The 17,283-nt window shown below is 46.4% G+C and overlaps 1 protein-coding gene across 1 annotated transcript in view; it reads right to left on the bottom strand.

Moving 5' to 3' along the window:
* Positions 1–17,283, bottom strand: part of SLC4A11 (solute carrier family 4, sodium borate transporter, member 11) — a gene marked incomplete at its 5' end in the record, with an annotated part of 80,461 nt that overhangs the window by 57,479 nt on the left and 5,699 nt on the right. Inside the window, 2 exons of the mRNA XM_009076951.1 lie at positions 372–418; positions 11,559–11,711. Of these exons, the coding sequence (XP_009075199.1) occupies positions 372–418; positions 11,559–11,711 (200 nt within the window). The remainder of the gene's footprint in view (positions 1–371; positions 419–11,558; positions 11,712–17,283) is intronic.

Below are 17,283 nucleotides of genomic sequence, written 5' to 3'. Positions count from 1 at the left end.
AGGCAGACCTGATTAGATGGAATAAACAGGAAACCAAATCCCTGCAATGTCTATTGGGTGTCTCTGCTTTCAGCTTGAGAGGAGCTCAGCAGCCTGAGCATAGCTTGGACCCCTGTGCAGGCAACTGCAGAAGAGAAAGTGATGAATTAGCATGTCAAGGAATTGTCTGGGACAAAAAGCAGTGGAACAATCAGAATTACAAGGAAATTGTTTGGAGAATGAGCAGCATGTAACTTTCATGTTTGAAGAAAAGGAGAGGAATTCAGGGAAAAGAGGCAGGCCAGTGACAAACAGCCCCACGGTGTGTTCACAATCCTTTTCTGTACTTGTAGATGATGAAAATAAACTGACCACACAGCTTCCCTACTTACCTTCCGTGATGTGTGCAGTAACACGCAGCCAGCACTTTCACTTTCAGCTGGAAAGAGGAAAAAGAAAATCCAATCAGAACAATGTCACTATCTGAGGTACCTGACAGGCAGCAGGAGCTGAGCAGAAGGCTCAGGATGAGGTGAAGCATCACTCTCTTGGCAGAGGATGATCTCTAGAGCAAGCAGAGATTCAATTTGTACAACATCTCCCATTTTGGAAGCGTGAACCAAGCACAGAATCAGCATTATCTGATCATTTGGGGTTTGTGTCTTGCAGCTTTTTTTGGTTGTGTTTTTGCTTTTTTTAAATTCAGATTCCCTATGTATTTTTACTCTTCGCTTCTCTCCTCCTCCCAACTCTCCTAATCCTTTGAGTAATCATTTAATCCAATGCATCGTTGTTTGATAGATTGAGGCTAAGATTGCATGAGTCACACTCATTTGGAAACCCTTCTTGTCCTCGTTAAAGAGTCAACAATAACACCCAGGCACTTCCAAGGGAGCAGGCTGGGAGGGATCACACGCAGTGTCTCCAAGATGAGCACATTAACGTCCTGTCAACTCACCACATTGCCTCCATAAATCTCAGGGTAAAGCAACAGAACTCTTGGGAAAGAAAACTGCTGTTTAGGGACTAGTAAATGCCAATACATAGCCCAGACACAGGGATGGGGGGACCCGCAAAATTCCCAGTTCTAACTTCGAAGTGCCAACAGTAACATTTCCTTAGAGTATCTATGAAGCATTGTTTTGGGCGTAAGCTAAAAAAAACCCCACCAACCATAAACAATATCCAGTTATTTTTGCCACAAGCCATACTCCTTGCATCCAAGGCAGCTTCCCTGTAGCATCACTAGTACCACAGGTACTGCCTGTGCATGGAACCATGAAACGATTTGGGTTGGAAGGGATCTTAAAGCTCATCTAGTTCCACCCCCATTACCAGGTGCAGGGACACCTTCCACTACACCAGGTTGCTCCAAGCCCTATCCAGCCTAGCCTTGAAAACTTCCAGCCTGGCATCCTTAAGTCCTCATCTTCACACTCTCCAGAAATCCCCAAGACTGAGCTGCTACCAAAATTACACATGAAACACATGAGCAGTTTTAATTCTAATTTAAATGAGCATAGTGGCAGCATGGAAAAACCCCACTGAAGACCAAAACTTTTCCAGAGACCAAGCTGTGGAAAAGTACAGAGATGTAACACAGAGGTACAGCTATTAAGATAAAGCTTTCGTTTCCTTTCCAGATCTGGACTTCCAAACCCTAGCCTGTAACAACTGCTGCAATCCCATGTCACAGGATGACCACAAGCACCTTCAAGCCCAACCCTACTACTCTCATAAAAATAAGCTGATGATGCAACTCACATGAAAACACCAATATAATCCTTAAACAGGAATTCAAGCCATGCCCACAATGGGGGTTAAAGGGCACAACTCAAATTGAGAGCAGAGCTGACTGCAGTAAAAGGGAGGGAAAGGATTGCCTTCTTCTCCCCCTAAACTAAATAAGATGGTTCAGAGGCTTTGGTTACATCACCCAACTTCTCCCAAAGTTCACTTGGATGCTGTAACATGTGATTAAAAGCATCACCCAGCTAGCCAAGTCTGCTGGTGCAACAGTCCCAGCTATTACTGCTTTTGACACATCTTTTTGGAAAACACAAGCTGTTTCATCTAAAAAAGCGTAATTTATTATTAAAAAGCAAGCACCCAAATAAACCAGAAACATCAAGCATTTTCCCCAGGCTCTTACATTTGTAGTTTTCCAAGCTCACTTACTCAACTTGCAGCCTAATTACACATGCAGAAGTATGCTGGAAGACTGGGAATCCATAAATATTCATTGAGGAGAAAACATGTTTTGGTTTATCTGCTTTTGCAAGAAATAGTTCTAAAGAGACAAAACCTACCAACAACCCTGAACAACAGCAAGCACATGCTAAACAGAGATCTGCAGCCTGTCCTCATGGATACATGGAAATGCAACAGAAATTCATGTTGTCCTTATATCACACAGCAACCCTTGGTTGCTCTTATCAGTTTCAACGGGTATCAATCTTCTCTGACAGCTCTCTCAGGTGCTTATCCAGGCTGAGTACCAAGTGCTGCTTTATCAACACAAACAAAAACATCTAATTACATCTGTTGGACCAGGAACTTTCAAACTTCTCAAAAAAAGCTGTTCTGGGTGTGGAGGTGACGCTTTGGGACGAACAGAGCCTCATTCATCCAAGCAACATGCTGCTCAGATTTAATCCAGGAAAGGAGATGTATGGATATGGCCATCCCAGCTCTGGGCTGGTATCTTAAATGCTCACTGGAGTGCTATAACATTACGCAGGGTTAGTAGCAAATCCACTGAAACACGAAAAATGGGGGAAAACCCACAGACTTCAAGTACTCTTCTGCCTCACTTATGTTAAATACCCATTTTTTAACTGCAGGGCAATGCAGGATCAAACCCTGCATGAGGTTGCCCATGGCACATCCATCAGGAGACAGCTTGGCCAAAGCCCAAGACCAACCCTCACCAGCCTGTCTACCACCCCCTTTCTCCTACTGTCACTGTCTTCCTTCCAGAGAAGGAGGGGGTGAAAAGATACAACAGCTTTGACCTTTTTCAGCTCCATGGAGGAGCCTTTCATGGGGACAGAATGTATACAGAAAACCATGGATCCACCCTAGAAGAAGAAACTATCCATCAACCATCGGTGATGTCTCACTGCCAGGAGTAATAAGTAGATTTCACACCTGGATGTCAGGATTAAGCACACTTGAACAGAAAGAAGAGGTCAGGGCCACATATAATTTTCATTTCTATTTTTGTGGTCCTCCTTGCTGGACAAAACAGGCTGCAAAAGCCTATTTTAGGCAAGTGAGCAAGCAAGGGGCATTATTGTCTGTGTCCTCACACACAGTTAACAGAGAGCTGCCAGGGGTGACTGACCTTATCTGTTGGGCACGGCTCCAGGTTCTGCCCAGGGGAAAACCAAAAAGTCAGCAACGCATCTCCAACATCCCCTGGCAGCCACATCAAGGCGCCACGCATATCCCGAATTTCTAGGCTGCATGCACACAGGCACGCAGCACCACTGACCATGCTGCAAGTGACTCCCTGGGAGTTCACTTCAGTTTTGACAACGCTGATGAATTGTCAACATTGGGCCTGTGCTCGTGGCCCTGTGTCGGCACATTCAGGGCCCTGCCAGGGATCTGGGACATACCTCTATTTCTTATTTCCCAGTGTTTGGGACCCATCCAACTTCCACAGGAACAAGGAGATTTAATATTTGGAAGTTTATTTGCAGTTCTCTAGAGCAGTTTCATCCCAGCTGCCCTGATAAAATCACAAAATCATCAAGGTTGGAAGAGCCCTTTAAAGATCATCAAGTCCAACCATTAACCTGTCACTCTGCTGTAACCCCTAAACCCTGTAACATCCCTGAGAACAACCCAGAGAAATAATATCCCCTCCTCCTGCCCCCCTCCACCCCTTGCTTAGATAATAACATTTGTCATGCAAAGACAACCCTGAAAACAAACCCTGAAAGTCATATAGCAAAGCTTAAGACTTTTCACCTTTTGCCTTAAGAGATCTCCTTTCACCTAAGATCCCCTTTCCATCCTTTCCCTCATACAGTTCTCCCCAGTGCTGCCCTTAACACCTGAGAAGACTCAAAAGTCTTTGGAGCAAAGCCACCACTGGATGTCTGCAGAATCCTAAGGCAGTATTTTCTTAATGACAAAAGAAATAGAAATTTGAGAGCAGGAAACTTTTGGCCTTGAAAGTGTCAGTGCATGTTCCTTTAGATCTACATACACCACACACTCCCCAGTGCACCTGTCTGGTAAATACATATATATATATACACACACATATATATCTGGTAAAATAAATCAGAGAAGATTACTATATTAGCATTTCCATGATCTTCCCTGAAAAATATCCAGGATCTGGTCTAAGTGGCAGTATTTAAGGGTTTGGGGGGGGGGGGTAATATTACAGCTATTTTATGTTCTGAGGTTTTTTTCCAGGGGTCTGAGCAAATCTAAGCCTTGACCACCTGTCTTGAACCACACTGTGAGCAGCAAAAACTGTAGTGCTTTTAGAATCTGCCTTAAAAAAACCCACATCAGCATGTGGCATGACAGGAGTTTCTTAGGAGCAGTGGAGATACCTCTAACTCATCAGTGATGAGGGACTGCACAAGCAAGATTTCAAGGGAATTCTTTGCTGACCTGTCCTGTCATGGCTGTGATGAGTCTGGGCTAATCCTCACTAAATTTGAGTAATTTCAGTTACATATCATTAGAAAAATAATTGTGCTTTAATTATCCCACATTCCCACAATACGGTGATGGGCTGAGCTGCAGCAGAAAGTCTAAAATCAGCTTTCATACCTCAAACCAACAACCAGGTTAAATCAGGTGGGAATAAGCAACCAGCCGCAAGTTTCTGGAACAGCAGAAGCAGCTTGGCACATAAAGGACTATCCCCTCACACTCCTCTCCAGCGACTGTGGAGAAATTTTAGCCTGGAGGAGGGTCAGGGGTGACCTTATCGCTGTCTACAGCTACCTGTGAGGAAGTTGGGGGCAGGTAGGGAACAGTCTCTTCTCCCAGGCAGCTAATGATAGAACAAGAGGCCAGAGCCTCAAGCTGTGCCGGGGAGGCTTAGGGTAGACACTAGGAAGATTTTTTTCATGGAATTGGTGATTAGACACTGGAATGTGCTGGTCAGGGTGGTGGTGGTGGAGTCACCATCCCTGTTTAAGGAGAGACTTTGAGGATGTGGCACTTCGTGCCATGGTGGTGTTAGGTCATGGGTTGGACTCAATCTTAGAGGTCTTTTCTAACTTGATTGATTCTGTGATTTGAAAAGAGAGGGAAAGCACAGGCAGACTGATCAGGGTTCCTGTATGGAGCCAGGGTCAAGGGGTGAGCGCTGCCAGTGTCACCTGTCACACTCACATGCTGAAAAAGCAAAATATTTTAAGAAAAAAAACACCTGCAGTAGGTTTTTGTCATTAAATTTGGGACGGGGGAAAGAGGTGCATTTTTTCATGCCAACTGAAGGGACAGGGCACTCAAAATCCCAAGAGAAGCTGCTCCCAAGCAGCAAGGTGAGGCATAGAAAAGGCAGAACGCTGCCTCCGTGCAGAACCACCCGCACTCCCCAACCCCCCCACACCTCCCCCTCAGCTTCCTAAACACTGCTTTGAAAACACCCTCATCAGGAAATTTGGAGGGAGGCCGTACCCCCCCCCAGCGACACAATTGGTGTATATCCACTTTCCATTAGAGTATAGGAAGCTTTGGGAGCCCAACATCCCACTCTGACATCAAGCTGCTAAAACAGGAGTTATCAGATGGAACGCGTGGGTCAGCATTGTGCCTCGAGACATAAAAAGGACCTTGGTATTAATGTGAGGAAATGTGACTATTGTGTGCAGAGTGATACCCATTCAGGCCCAGACCACTTGTCTCTGGACGCTACTCTCTCTGGAATATCCTTGGCGCCAGCATCCAGCTTTTCTCCTCATCCCCTCAAAGCAAAAAGTCATCTCAGCAGAGGCTGGGCCAGGACTTGGATCCCGTGTTTTGCTGGGAGCAGGAGCAGCGGGTGTGCACGTGTGTGCCTCTGGAGCAGATTACAGGAAACTGTTGATTCTCCGTATCTAGGAATGATCAATTGTCCAGAGGGTGGAACAAGCTTTAATTTATCCTGAAGCGTAAATTGTGTTCCATTATTTCCCCCCCCACACCCCAACAAAGCCACATCCTGCTTTCCAATTGGCTTTGTGCTGCCATCAGGATTTTGCCTTATGCTCCCCAAAATTGCTTCAGGCACCTCTGAAAAACATCACTATGAGCATCAGGTATTAGTGGGAAACGTTGAGCAGCTACAGCTCCATAAGTCCTTGATAAATTATGCCCAAGTTTAGGACAAAAATCCTGTGCAAAACCCTCTACTGCAATTTGGGTAAGGACAAGGTAAATAGTTTTCAATCCCCAAAATGCAAAAGTAAGGTCCAAAGAATTCTTTTAGAACTCCAAACTGCAAGAACAAGGCTCAAATAAGTGTTTCAAATTTCAAAACCAAGGTCCAAGGATGAAAACATGTGCCTGGGCAAGGAGATAAAACACTGACTGATGGCAAGAATGTGCCCCCACGTACCTCCCAGACTCATTCACATCACCTGTCCACCAAATTTAAGGCTCAGCCTAAACCAAAATGCTGTATTTATTTGCAGGAATTTAATTCCAAGTGTGCAGCAGATAAAGCAGCAAGTGGCTGAATCCCCTAATTTGATGTTTCTATTATCCTGACAAGGGATGCAGCCCAAGCTCCAGATGCATTCATAGAAAAGCCCATATATAAAACACACCAAGAAGTAAAGATAGTCAAATGCACATCCACAGAGCACTGAGTGAAGGACTAATGCACTTCTAGATGAGAGAATACAGGGTCATACATGAGCCTAGTAGATAGCAAATCTGGGAGCTATGCACTAATCAGGGCTTGGACCCCATAGATCTGGAAAGAGGTTTCTCCCCCACTGTACACCAAACTCACAAATGCTCTTCATCCTCTCTGGCATAAATTCCCAGAAAACAGATCATCAAGCTGGGTTTTTCTGCCTGCCGCACAGGAAAGGTAACAGCCCTGCTCCTGTGGTGAGGCTCCCTCTCTGATCTGTCAGGGAAAAGGGACTTCATTTGGGACTGGAACACAGTTCTGACTCCTGCAAAAATACAAAGCAGGTCACAGACCTACCTGCACCCTCATAGTGTGGGCAGCAGGTTCAGGGATGGAATTCTCCCCCTCTACCCTGCTCAGGTGAGAACTACCTGCAGTGTGCTCCCTCCAGCTCTGCCTGCACACAGCATAAGAAGGATGTGGAGCTGCTGGAGTGAGCCCAGAGGAGACCCTGGAAATGCCCCAAGAGCTGAAGCACCTCTACCACGGAGCCAGGCTGAGAGAGCTGGGGGTATTCAGCCTGGAGAAGAGAAGGGTCCAGGGAGACTTTTAGCACCTTCCAGTGCCTAAAGGGGCACTAAGAGAGCTGGAGAGGAACTCTGGACAAGGGTTTGGCTTCAAACCAAAAGAGAGTTGATATAGATTAGATCTGAGGAAGAATTGGGGTTTTTTTATGGTAAGGGTGGTGAGGCACTGGCACAGATTGCCCAAAGAAGCTGTAGCTGCCCCACCCCTGGAAGTGCTTCAAGGCCAGTCTGGACAGGGCTTGGAGCAACCTGGGCTAGTGGAACACCTATCTGCTCATAGCAGGGGGGTTGGACTAAATGACTTTTAAAGGTCTCTTCCCACCCAAACTACTCTGTGATTTTGTTTGCACACATTTATTGTGACTTCAGAACAAGTCTCAGTCTAAAAGCCATCCTGACCTTCCCCCCAAACTGCAGATCCCAGGTCCAAAAGCCTCCAGCTTCAGATAAAGACCCACCTTCACATTAAAGCTACTAACATTTACTGAAAATAAATCTTAGCAACAAAACCTAAGTTGCAAGGATGAAAAGCAGAAAAGAAGAGAAAAACCCTTTCAACATCTACCACAAAGTAGCAACTGAAACACCCAGGAGAAAGGACCCAAATATGTCACTACTGAACAGCATCTTAGTCCCTAGGCATCCTTACTGGTTTGGGCTCAGTATTCCATGCAAGGGCAGACAGCATTAATTAAAAATCAAACAGGCCATACCTTGAGCGCTAGATTTCTTCATGCCATCCTGTTTTAAACAATCTGTGAGCACAGCACAGCATTTTATGCCAATGGTTAATTGTTGGAGTTTTATGGGCCATTCTATGTTTTGCTAGCTCAAAGCTTAATCCCACGTAGTGATCTTTCAAAAACAATTATAGTAAAGTGCATCCAGTTATGCTTAGAGAGAGCTGTACATACATCACACAGAGACCAATAGCTCAACAGGATAGTGGCAGAGCTGTCACTGCATCTGTAATTCCACTTACATTACCTGCCAGCACCTGGACACAGGAGTGCCAACTCATCTCCTCCCCAGATGGGAATTTTGGATCTTTTAGGCCTACACTAAGGTGGGCAGAAACCTCACAGCAGCTTGCTTGAAAAGCTCTCCAGCAGGAGAGAATCTGGACACCGAGTTCAGCCAAGAGACCAAAGTGTCATGACCAGAACACATTCCGAGACTCACAGACATCACAGTGTGGCTGCTGATCTTGTTTCAAGTCACCTTCAAGGTTTTTCCTGCCAAAAATTTCCTGCCAATCACAAAACTGTTTGGTTTGAAAGGTGCCTTAAGGATTATTTAGTTCCAACTCCCTGCCTTTGGCAGGGACACCTTCCACTAGACCAGGTTGCTCCAAACCCCATCCAACCTGGCCTGAAACACTTCCAGGGATGGAGCAGCCACATTTTAGGCAGCAAGTGAACCTGACACTAGGGAGCAAATCAACCCAGGCAGCACTCAGCCCTCTTAGCACAAAACAGCCCTCAGTCAGTCCCTCTTTGGCCCAGTGTTGCAATGGGTTTGCAAGACCCAAGAGAGCATCATCAAGGCTTCTTGCATAAGGAATCATTTCAGCTCAATAAAGGTTTCATCTAGCTTGAAGAAAGCAAGAAAATGAGATGGCGATGGAAATATGTCATTCCCACACTTGCTTCTCCTCTCTATTTACAGGGCACCAGAAGATCTTGTGGGATCCCTTGGGGTTGGAAATGAGGTGTTTGGGGCATCTTGGATTGCCTGGACAAAACCTAGTTGTTTTTTTTTCTCCTATCCTTTTCAATTTATCTTGCAGGAGATAATCCGTGCAAATGCTCAGCTCCACAGTTTTGTTCCAGGAAATCAAAGCCTAAGTATAAAAAAAGCTTCTAGAGAGCAGCAGCAATGCAAGGGAATTTCTGAAGATTCCCCTTGCAGAGTAGCACAGGGAACAGTTCACTCCCAGACATACCTTGGCCATGGCATAGTTAAACCCCATTTAGGAAATAGGTATCTTTTTTCAGCAGTTCAGGCTACTTTTGTTAGAAGAGCTTAAAGGACTCATCTCAGCCACTTTCACCCATCCAAGAAGTCAGCCTTCCAGGAGGATCAGCTATGCCCTCTGCAGCCACAGACTCATTCAATATGGATAAAAGCCACCATGGAAGATGCTTCAGTAAAACCACCTCTGAGTAGGAGCTGATAGCATAGAGGACTCCAACACCTGGAGTCTGAGCAATCCTATGCCTGATAGAGAACCACCTGGATATTGGCCTCCCAGACCACTTTGATGTTGTCATTGAAAAAACTTTAAAAAATATATCTCCCTTCACACCTGCTCTTATTGAAAGTCTGGACTTCTGTTCTGCCTTGAGCCCATTTTTAAAACCTCCATCCCTGCATTTGAAATGTGACCTCAGCACACCAGAAATCCATTTCTCCTTAAGAATCCTAAACATCTCAGCTGGAAAAAAAAAAAAAAAGAAAAAGAAAGGATACAACTAATATACCACCACCACCACCATGAGCGCTTCAGGGAAATAAGGAAACCTTTTTTGTCCTGTTTTGAATAGAAGGAAAACACTTCAAAAAAGCCCAGGAGAACACACACGGAAAGTGAACTTCAGATGCAGAAGAATCCACAACACATGCATTCCTCATCCCCGAACAATGCACCCCACGGCATTAAGCCCAGACTTGTCATAGCAGAGCACAGTTCCCTTAAATCTTTCAATTAGGATGGCATTTGTGAAATTGCAGGCTTAAAAATCACTGGATATTATTCCTGGGTTCAAGTCACTGCTCAGAGTCAAAAAGCAGAGAGTCAAACAGGGGTCTGGGCCATGCCTCACCTGCATTACCATTCCCAGTAATTGCTCCCTATGAACAAATGAGGTTTGCTTGTAATCTAAAAATCACTTTGAACAAACTTGAAGGATTCTGTGACACCAAGGATAATACAGAGCCTGAGCATGTAATGTCCAAATTAGCCAGTGCCTGCACAGAGGCGCTCCATAATGCCTCCAGCCACTGGGACAAAATCCAGGCTGCTGTCATGCCCAAAAGCTACGTTTTCCTAGGTACATGGCATGAAAGTCAGATTCTTCCTCCCTCACCGTTTATCACGTGCAGTACAGAAGATGCTAAAACAGTGTGCCAGAGAGAAAAGTTCAAGGTCAGGCTGGATAGGGCTTGGAGCAACCTGGCCTAGTGGAAGATATCCCTGCCCATGGCAGGGGGTTGGAACTGGACAGTGTTTACAAGTCCCTTCCAACCCAACTCTTGAGGCTGGGAGCGAGTACACAAAGAGCACAGCTTGGGCAAACATGTCCATCTGCAGCACGGCTACCTGTCCATTCTCAGCCATGTACCCCAAGAAGCAGCACAGCACCAGGGCCTGCAGAACCAGCCTGACACGAAGTTCTTCCACTGATTCATTGAGCACTGTCACTTGCTTTTGGAGCAACTCTCCTCTGTCCACTCCCAAAACACTTGACCTATACAAGCCAAACCACCACTCAAAGCTGACACTGCAGCTACCACAGGACAGAAGCTCCAGGGGTGTGTTTTGCTGCTGTCTTCATCCCCAGTCCTACAGGCACCACCACCAGGAAATACCATCTCCCTTACCCCTATGTGAAGCTGCTTGGAAACAGGCACAGATCCTACTACAGCATATTTGGGGGAACTTAGCCCTTGCTCCCTCACCTGGAGCAGGCAGCTTACACTTACAAACAGCATACACACAACAGCACTTTCCAGTACCGTGGGCACCCCTCCGTACTGTGGAGGTTCCACCCCCACCAGAGGTTTCCAACGGGCTGGTTTTCTCCTCATTTTTACTATCTGACTCCACACAGCAAGCGTAGGGATTGTTTGGCTCCAGCCAGGATGATTAAACCCAAAAGGCATGTATCCAACCCCAAAAGCTCCTCTCCACACTTTTTCTTCTTTATTTTACAATAAAGGTGGTAAAGCACTGGAGTCCGAAGAAGCTGTGACTGCCCCATCCCTGGAAGTGCTTGAGACCATGCTGGATGGGGTTTGGAGCAACCTGGGCTAGTGGAAGGTGCCCCCGACTCATGGTAGAGGGTTGGAACTAGATGATCTTTAAAGGTCCTTCCAACCCAAATACTCCATAAAATCCTGCTTTGAGGAACAACCATGTCTCTCAGCCCTGCTCCGGGGGTGGCACTCACCAGTGGCGTTGGGTGGCACCTCCAGGTTGACATTGACGAAGAAGCGGATGCTGTCCCCAGAGACGATGGAGGAGTTCACTGCATCGAAGAGCTCCTCACCCGCCGTCTCCTCCTTCGTCTCGCAGCCATCATCGGTGTCACATTTGAGGTACCCTGCCAACGAGATGGGGGGGTGGTGAGGGGGCCGTGGGCTGCGCTGGGGTCCCAAGGTGTGGGCAGATCCACCAGTCATGGCCACTGAGGGCTGCAGCAAGAAGTCCACAGCACCCAGAACCTTGCAAGGGCCTTCTCTAATGCCCTTGTCTGTTCTCAGGAACAGGAATTGCCTCCAGTATGTTTTGGGTTGGCCTCAGGTATGTGTCCAAAGAAGCTGGACAAGACCACAAGTTTCACATGCCAGTCTGGTGACCAAGTCAATGGGGTGGGCAGCAAAGCCAAGAGTCAACAGGTTGCTCCACTCAGATAAAAAAAACCCAACAAAACAGGATGAAAAGTCTGACTGGAAGCCATAAAAGGACCCAGCCAGGAGCAAGGCTGCACCACAGCCCTCCCCAAGCCCAACACCTTCTGCAACTCATGGCACAAGCAGCACTTGCGACACAGAAATTTGAAACTACAGGTGGAAAGATAAATGTTTCCAAGGAGACACCTGATATGGATGGAGAGACCCATAGCTCCCCACAGGGCAGAGGAGCAGGTCACTGGAGGTGGCAGCACCCAGAGAGCAAGACAAGTTTCTTAATTACAGCAGACAACTCCTTAGCCTTATACAAGGCTTTAATTAGAGTTTAACCTGGCCTCATCCAACAGCAAGCTGGGCCCTGCAACATCTCATTACCAAGCAGCTGGAGGACCCTTGTAGCATACTCATGTATCATGTTTAATTAGGAGAATTAGGGGCATTGTAGAATGTCGATTTTTACATTACCGGGACTATTCAGTAGCTTCTCCCCATCTTCTGACAAGTCCTTTATGCCTAATTTGAAGCAGGAGGGATATATTTCATTAGCTGGCTTTAGGCACTACAGTGAAATGAAAAGGGTGAGCTTCAAGGCAGAGGTTTGAATGGAAACTAAAATACTGATGGCTTTTTTAAAGCCTTCTATAAGCAAATGTAGAGGCAGCAGCTGAAAGCAGCACATGCTGTCTCTGAAGGATCAAGCTGACAGCTCATCACCACAAAATAGGAGCCCCAAGCAGTGAGGCCACAAACAGGAACTCAGAGACATAGGACAGGGGCTGCAGTGCTTCCTGCCACAAGCGACGAGCCAACTGAGCTCAGCATCCCCACGGGAGGGCTCAGAGGGTGCAAGGCAGCTGCAGGGGCTTCAAGATTTCAGGTGACTTCCAAGCTGCTTATCCAAGGTGTGGGAAACCTGATAAAAGCCCTCAGATTAATCCTCTGCCTGATCTCTGCCTTCTTCACCTGCCAGCTGGACAGGAATAGATGTGAATGGGTCTTATCAGGACTGCTCTGAAGGCTTCAAAGAGCATCCAAGGTGCTGCTGGCCCCATCCAGCAAAGCTCACCAAGGGTGTCATCCTCTGCTTCTGATGGAGCTTTGGCTGCTTTCATCCCTGCACAATGGAAATTTGTCCAGATAGAAATAAGTGAGTTGAGGAATGTACAGGAGCACCTGAACATAACACCCCAAGTATCATGACACTGTGGGCACCACCAGGTATGAAGTATCTGCTGGCAGATGTGGCAGGGTTGAGGGGCAGTCTGTATTCTGGAGGAATGGACACAGCCAGACAGGGTGCCCAGTGGCATCAGAAGCACTACAAAGTCTCATGCAAGCATCTCAATCCCAAACTAAACGCCAAACTTGGAGTTTGGTTACTCCAAAAAGCATGGACATCATAACCTCTCCTCAAAGCAGAGTACCCATCACCACTGATGTTCCTCCTGGTGCCAGGAGAGCTTGGGCAGCTGTGCAAGGCCAAAATCAGCCTGGGGGAAGGCTCAAAACCATGATCATGACGTTTTCATCTTCAGCCATATCCAGGATTGTAGCCTCGGGGAATTTGTCACAATAGGTTCTTCTCCATCCTTCCCATTCAGTGGGTCAGATAGGAGGCACTTCGAGGGCAAGATGGTTGGAGCATCCAGCTCTGAGAACATGGGGGAGTTTTTCCTCACTGTCCTAATGCAACTAAAGACACAGAAGGGTAAATAGGACAAAGCCAGACAGGAAACTATTTATTCACCTTCCAAGCCCACTGAAACTGGTTTGGTAAGAGTGTAGCAGCAGTGGCCCCTGAAAACAGAGAGGGCTGGAGACAGAAGAGGTGCAGCCCATGAGCTGGAAGAGGGGCAAGGGTGGAGTAGGATCAGAGGGTTCGGCAGAGGTCAGCAAGGACTCTGGCAAGGGAAGCATCCTCTGTTCCTCCCTCTTTAGGGGAGGAAAGAGCAGAACAAAAGGCAGCCGAGCCTCGCGTCCCTTGGGCAAGAGACGGACAAAACACTCAGCTTGCAAATAATCCCAAACTTGGGCTGTACAGGAACTGCACTCCCAGGCAGGTGTCTGCTTTGTCACTAAACCACCTCGAGGCTTCAAACCACTCCTGTTTTGAATCCTTCAGCCTATTAGTCTGCCAGGAGTTTCAAAACATGTGCAACTTATGCCTGTCAAATACAGGGTCACCTCGAGGTGAGATGAGCTGTGTGCATGGCAGATGCACCTTCCCCCTCTGAGCACAGCTAAATCACTGCCTCCAGCCCGGGCAGCTGTTTTCTCCCCCATTCCCTGATGTTCACCGAGTGCCATCCCTGCTACTTGAAGGGCAGCAGATGCCACAGGCAACAGCAGAGGCTGCGCAGCTCCTGGGCAGGTTTGATCAGTGTTTTGCAGAAGTTCAGAGCAGGATCTGATGTGGCTGTTGCATAATTTGTGCAAGTATCAACCAGGTTTCCATATGGAAAGCACAGTCTCAGCAACACTTTAGAGCCTGTGCTAGGAGCAGTTACTTCAGTGATGAGGAGAGCAGAGTAAGACACCTTTTCATTGCCATCAGACTGACCAAGGAAGAGACTGAAACCCCCAAATTGGTGCCTCCCCATTTCTACCACTGCAGATTGCCACCTTCAGATGAAGGCAGCATTTGCTCAAGTGCCATGAGCTTCATGAGAGGGCAAGTCAGAGCTCTAAGCACAGGAAGCACCACTTTAGCCAAAGTATGGTCTAAAAGCAGTAGAAAAGAGTTTTTCTTGAGTAAAGGCCAGACTCAGGAACACAGTTAAGACTGGCTGGGAAGATCAATGCAGCTCTCCTGCATCATGAACAACGTGTTGTGGTCAGGACAATCATGACCCTGTAGGACCCATCTCATGGCAAAGAGGAATGAAAAAACATGAGACCAAGGACAGCAAACACCACCTTCAGTGCTGAAGGAATGAAATGCATTCCTCACCCTCTGCAGCCAGAAGTAGCACATGCCTTCACCCTAAGTCTTCCTTTACCTCAGCCCATCTTATGCAACATGAAAATAAGCCATGCCCTCAATTTATGCAGGTGCTGGGGAATTAAAAAAAGACTAAATATGATATTTCTAGCCAATGCCCTCCAAAGTATCACTCCTCCCCCTGTAATTCATGCCTGGTTCAGGCCTGCCTTGCTCTAATATCCCAAGACCAGTCTGGATGGGGTTGGAGCAACCTGGTCTAGCAGAAGGTGTCCCTGCCCCTGACAGGGGTTTGGAACTAGGTGGTCTTTAAGGTCCCTTCCAACTCAAACCATTGTGGGATCCTATGATTATATCCCCAGCCTTCTCTCCTTACTCTCATCACCTCAGATCCACTTATCTCCTGGGTCCTGCTGCTATCGGCCCTCTCACAGCTCTGACAAGGTGTCTGCCCTGCAGCTATTTTGCTTTTGAGCTGAGTTTTAAGAGCCCAGGGCTCTGTAGGGAGAAGCAGTGACTTCAGCTGCAGCTATCAGAGGTGGCATTACCTCTCCCACTGCTGCTCTGGTAGCACCTGCAGCTGCACCTGGGGTAATACAGTCAGCAGAGAAGTAGTTAGCAGGAAGCACAGCTTCAGTCACATCAGATATGTTCCCTAGAAAAGCTTAATTGCTCCGTGGGAGCAGCACTCACCGCCCAGGGGCTGCAGACTTCTCCAAGAAAGTTAAAAAAAAAAAATCTTAATCAAGCTCAATTTCCTGGGAGAAAATGAGTTATATTACTAAAAACACCATCTCACCCCCCAGGTGATGAGACTTATGCCAGTCAAAGCCCCTGCATAACCTCTCGGTGTGTCTCAAAGGCGACAAAGCCAATTGTGATGTTTTAAATACGCATCTGCAGGCATGAGCCACTGAGTCAGAGTAGCTTTCTGGAAACCACCGATTTTTACCTTCCACTTCCAAGGAAGTCTCCACTACAAGTCTGGAAAACTTCTCATTTACAGCACCTGGTTGCACAGGTGCCTATTTTCTCAGCCAAATCCAAGCCCCAGCTTCCAGAACCACAGAACAGCACCTCCTCTTCTTCTGAAGTGGTAGTTGCCCCATCCCAAAAAGTCTCCCCAAAAACCAGAAAGCTAAAGCTACATCAAAAGAGGTTTTTTTGAGCTATGATTGGCAACCCAACACTATCAGCTAGTCATGTTGAATGCCGTTTCAGAAATCCCAAGTGAGTTTTCAGGCACAGAAAGCAGCAAATTGTTTTTGAAGTGCTCAAGAACTATTTACATTCACTTTCTCAGAAGAATCAGAGATCAAGTACAGAAGGATAACAGAATCAATAACTAATAGGTATTCAATAGCTTTTAAAAGTAAAGAAGCATCAACTGGGACGTAGGCATTACCCCAAAATTAGGTCTGGCTCCTTGAGCCTTCCAGTGCTCAGCTGTAATATAGCATTAAAGAACTCGAGACATTTAAGCCCTGTATCAACCTAAAAACTAGTCATGCTACTGGCATTCAGTTAAAAAAGAAGTCATCTTCATCTAATTTTTCTACTCATGGATTCTCAACTTGTTCTAGTCAACAAGAGATGCTAATTTTCAAGAAATGCATGAAGTTTTAATTAACCTGAACTAAAGTGATCAGCCAGAGCTTTAAGCTATCAGAGGCTTTGCTTCATTCCCTGAGTGCTGAAGGCTCACAGACTCACTGCATCACTCTGAAAATACCCAAATCCCCAACACCGGGTGCAAAAAGAAACTCAGTTAATAATGGAGCCTCCACCTCTGTTCTGACCTTTACACTCTGCACAGAAACATGGATTCCTATTGCCTCCATAGGTTAGATAACCTTACTGATAGTTAATATTGACAGGGATAACACAATCAAAGGATTCAGGAGAGACTCAGAAGAACTTTGTTCTCCTAACTGCATAATATTCTAGAAACAGGGGGCTAAACAGCATCCTACTCTCCCCACATGAACCAAGGCAAGTTCTTGGTCACATCTCATATGCTTGATTTCAGTACAAGCACCTCCTTACCAAAATAATTCTACTTTTTTCAGCTAAAATGATAGCAACTATATTGAAATTACAGCTTTTAATCAGAAGAACTTTGTTCTCCTAACTGCATAATATTCTAGAAACAGGGGGCTAAACAGCATCCTACTCTCCCCACATGAACCAAGGCAAGTTCTTGGTCACATCTCATATGCTTGATTTCAGTACAAGCACCTCCTTACCAAAATAATTCTACTTTTTTCAGCTAAAATGATAGCAACTATATTGAAATTACAGCTTTTAAGGTTGTGCCTAAA

The sequence above is a fragment of the Acanthisitta chloris genome, unplaced genomic scaffold (genome assembly GCF_000695815.1).
Source record: "Acanthisitta chloris isolate BGI_N310 unplaced genomic scaffold, ASM69581v1 scaffold3486, whole genome shotgun sequence".
NCBI lineage: Eukaryota > Metazoa > Chordata > Aves > Passeriformes > Acanthisittidae > Acanthisitta > Acanthisitta chloris.
Note: the sequence above shows the minus strand (reverse complement) of the source record. Positions and strands in the feature narration are given on the sequence as shown.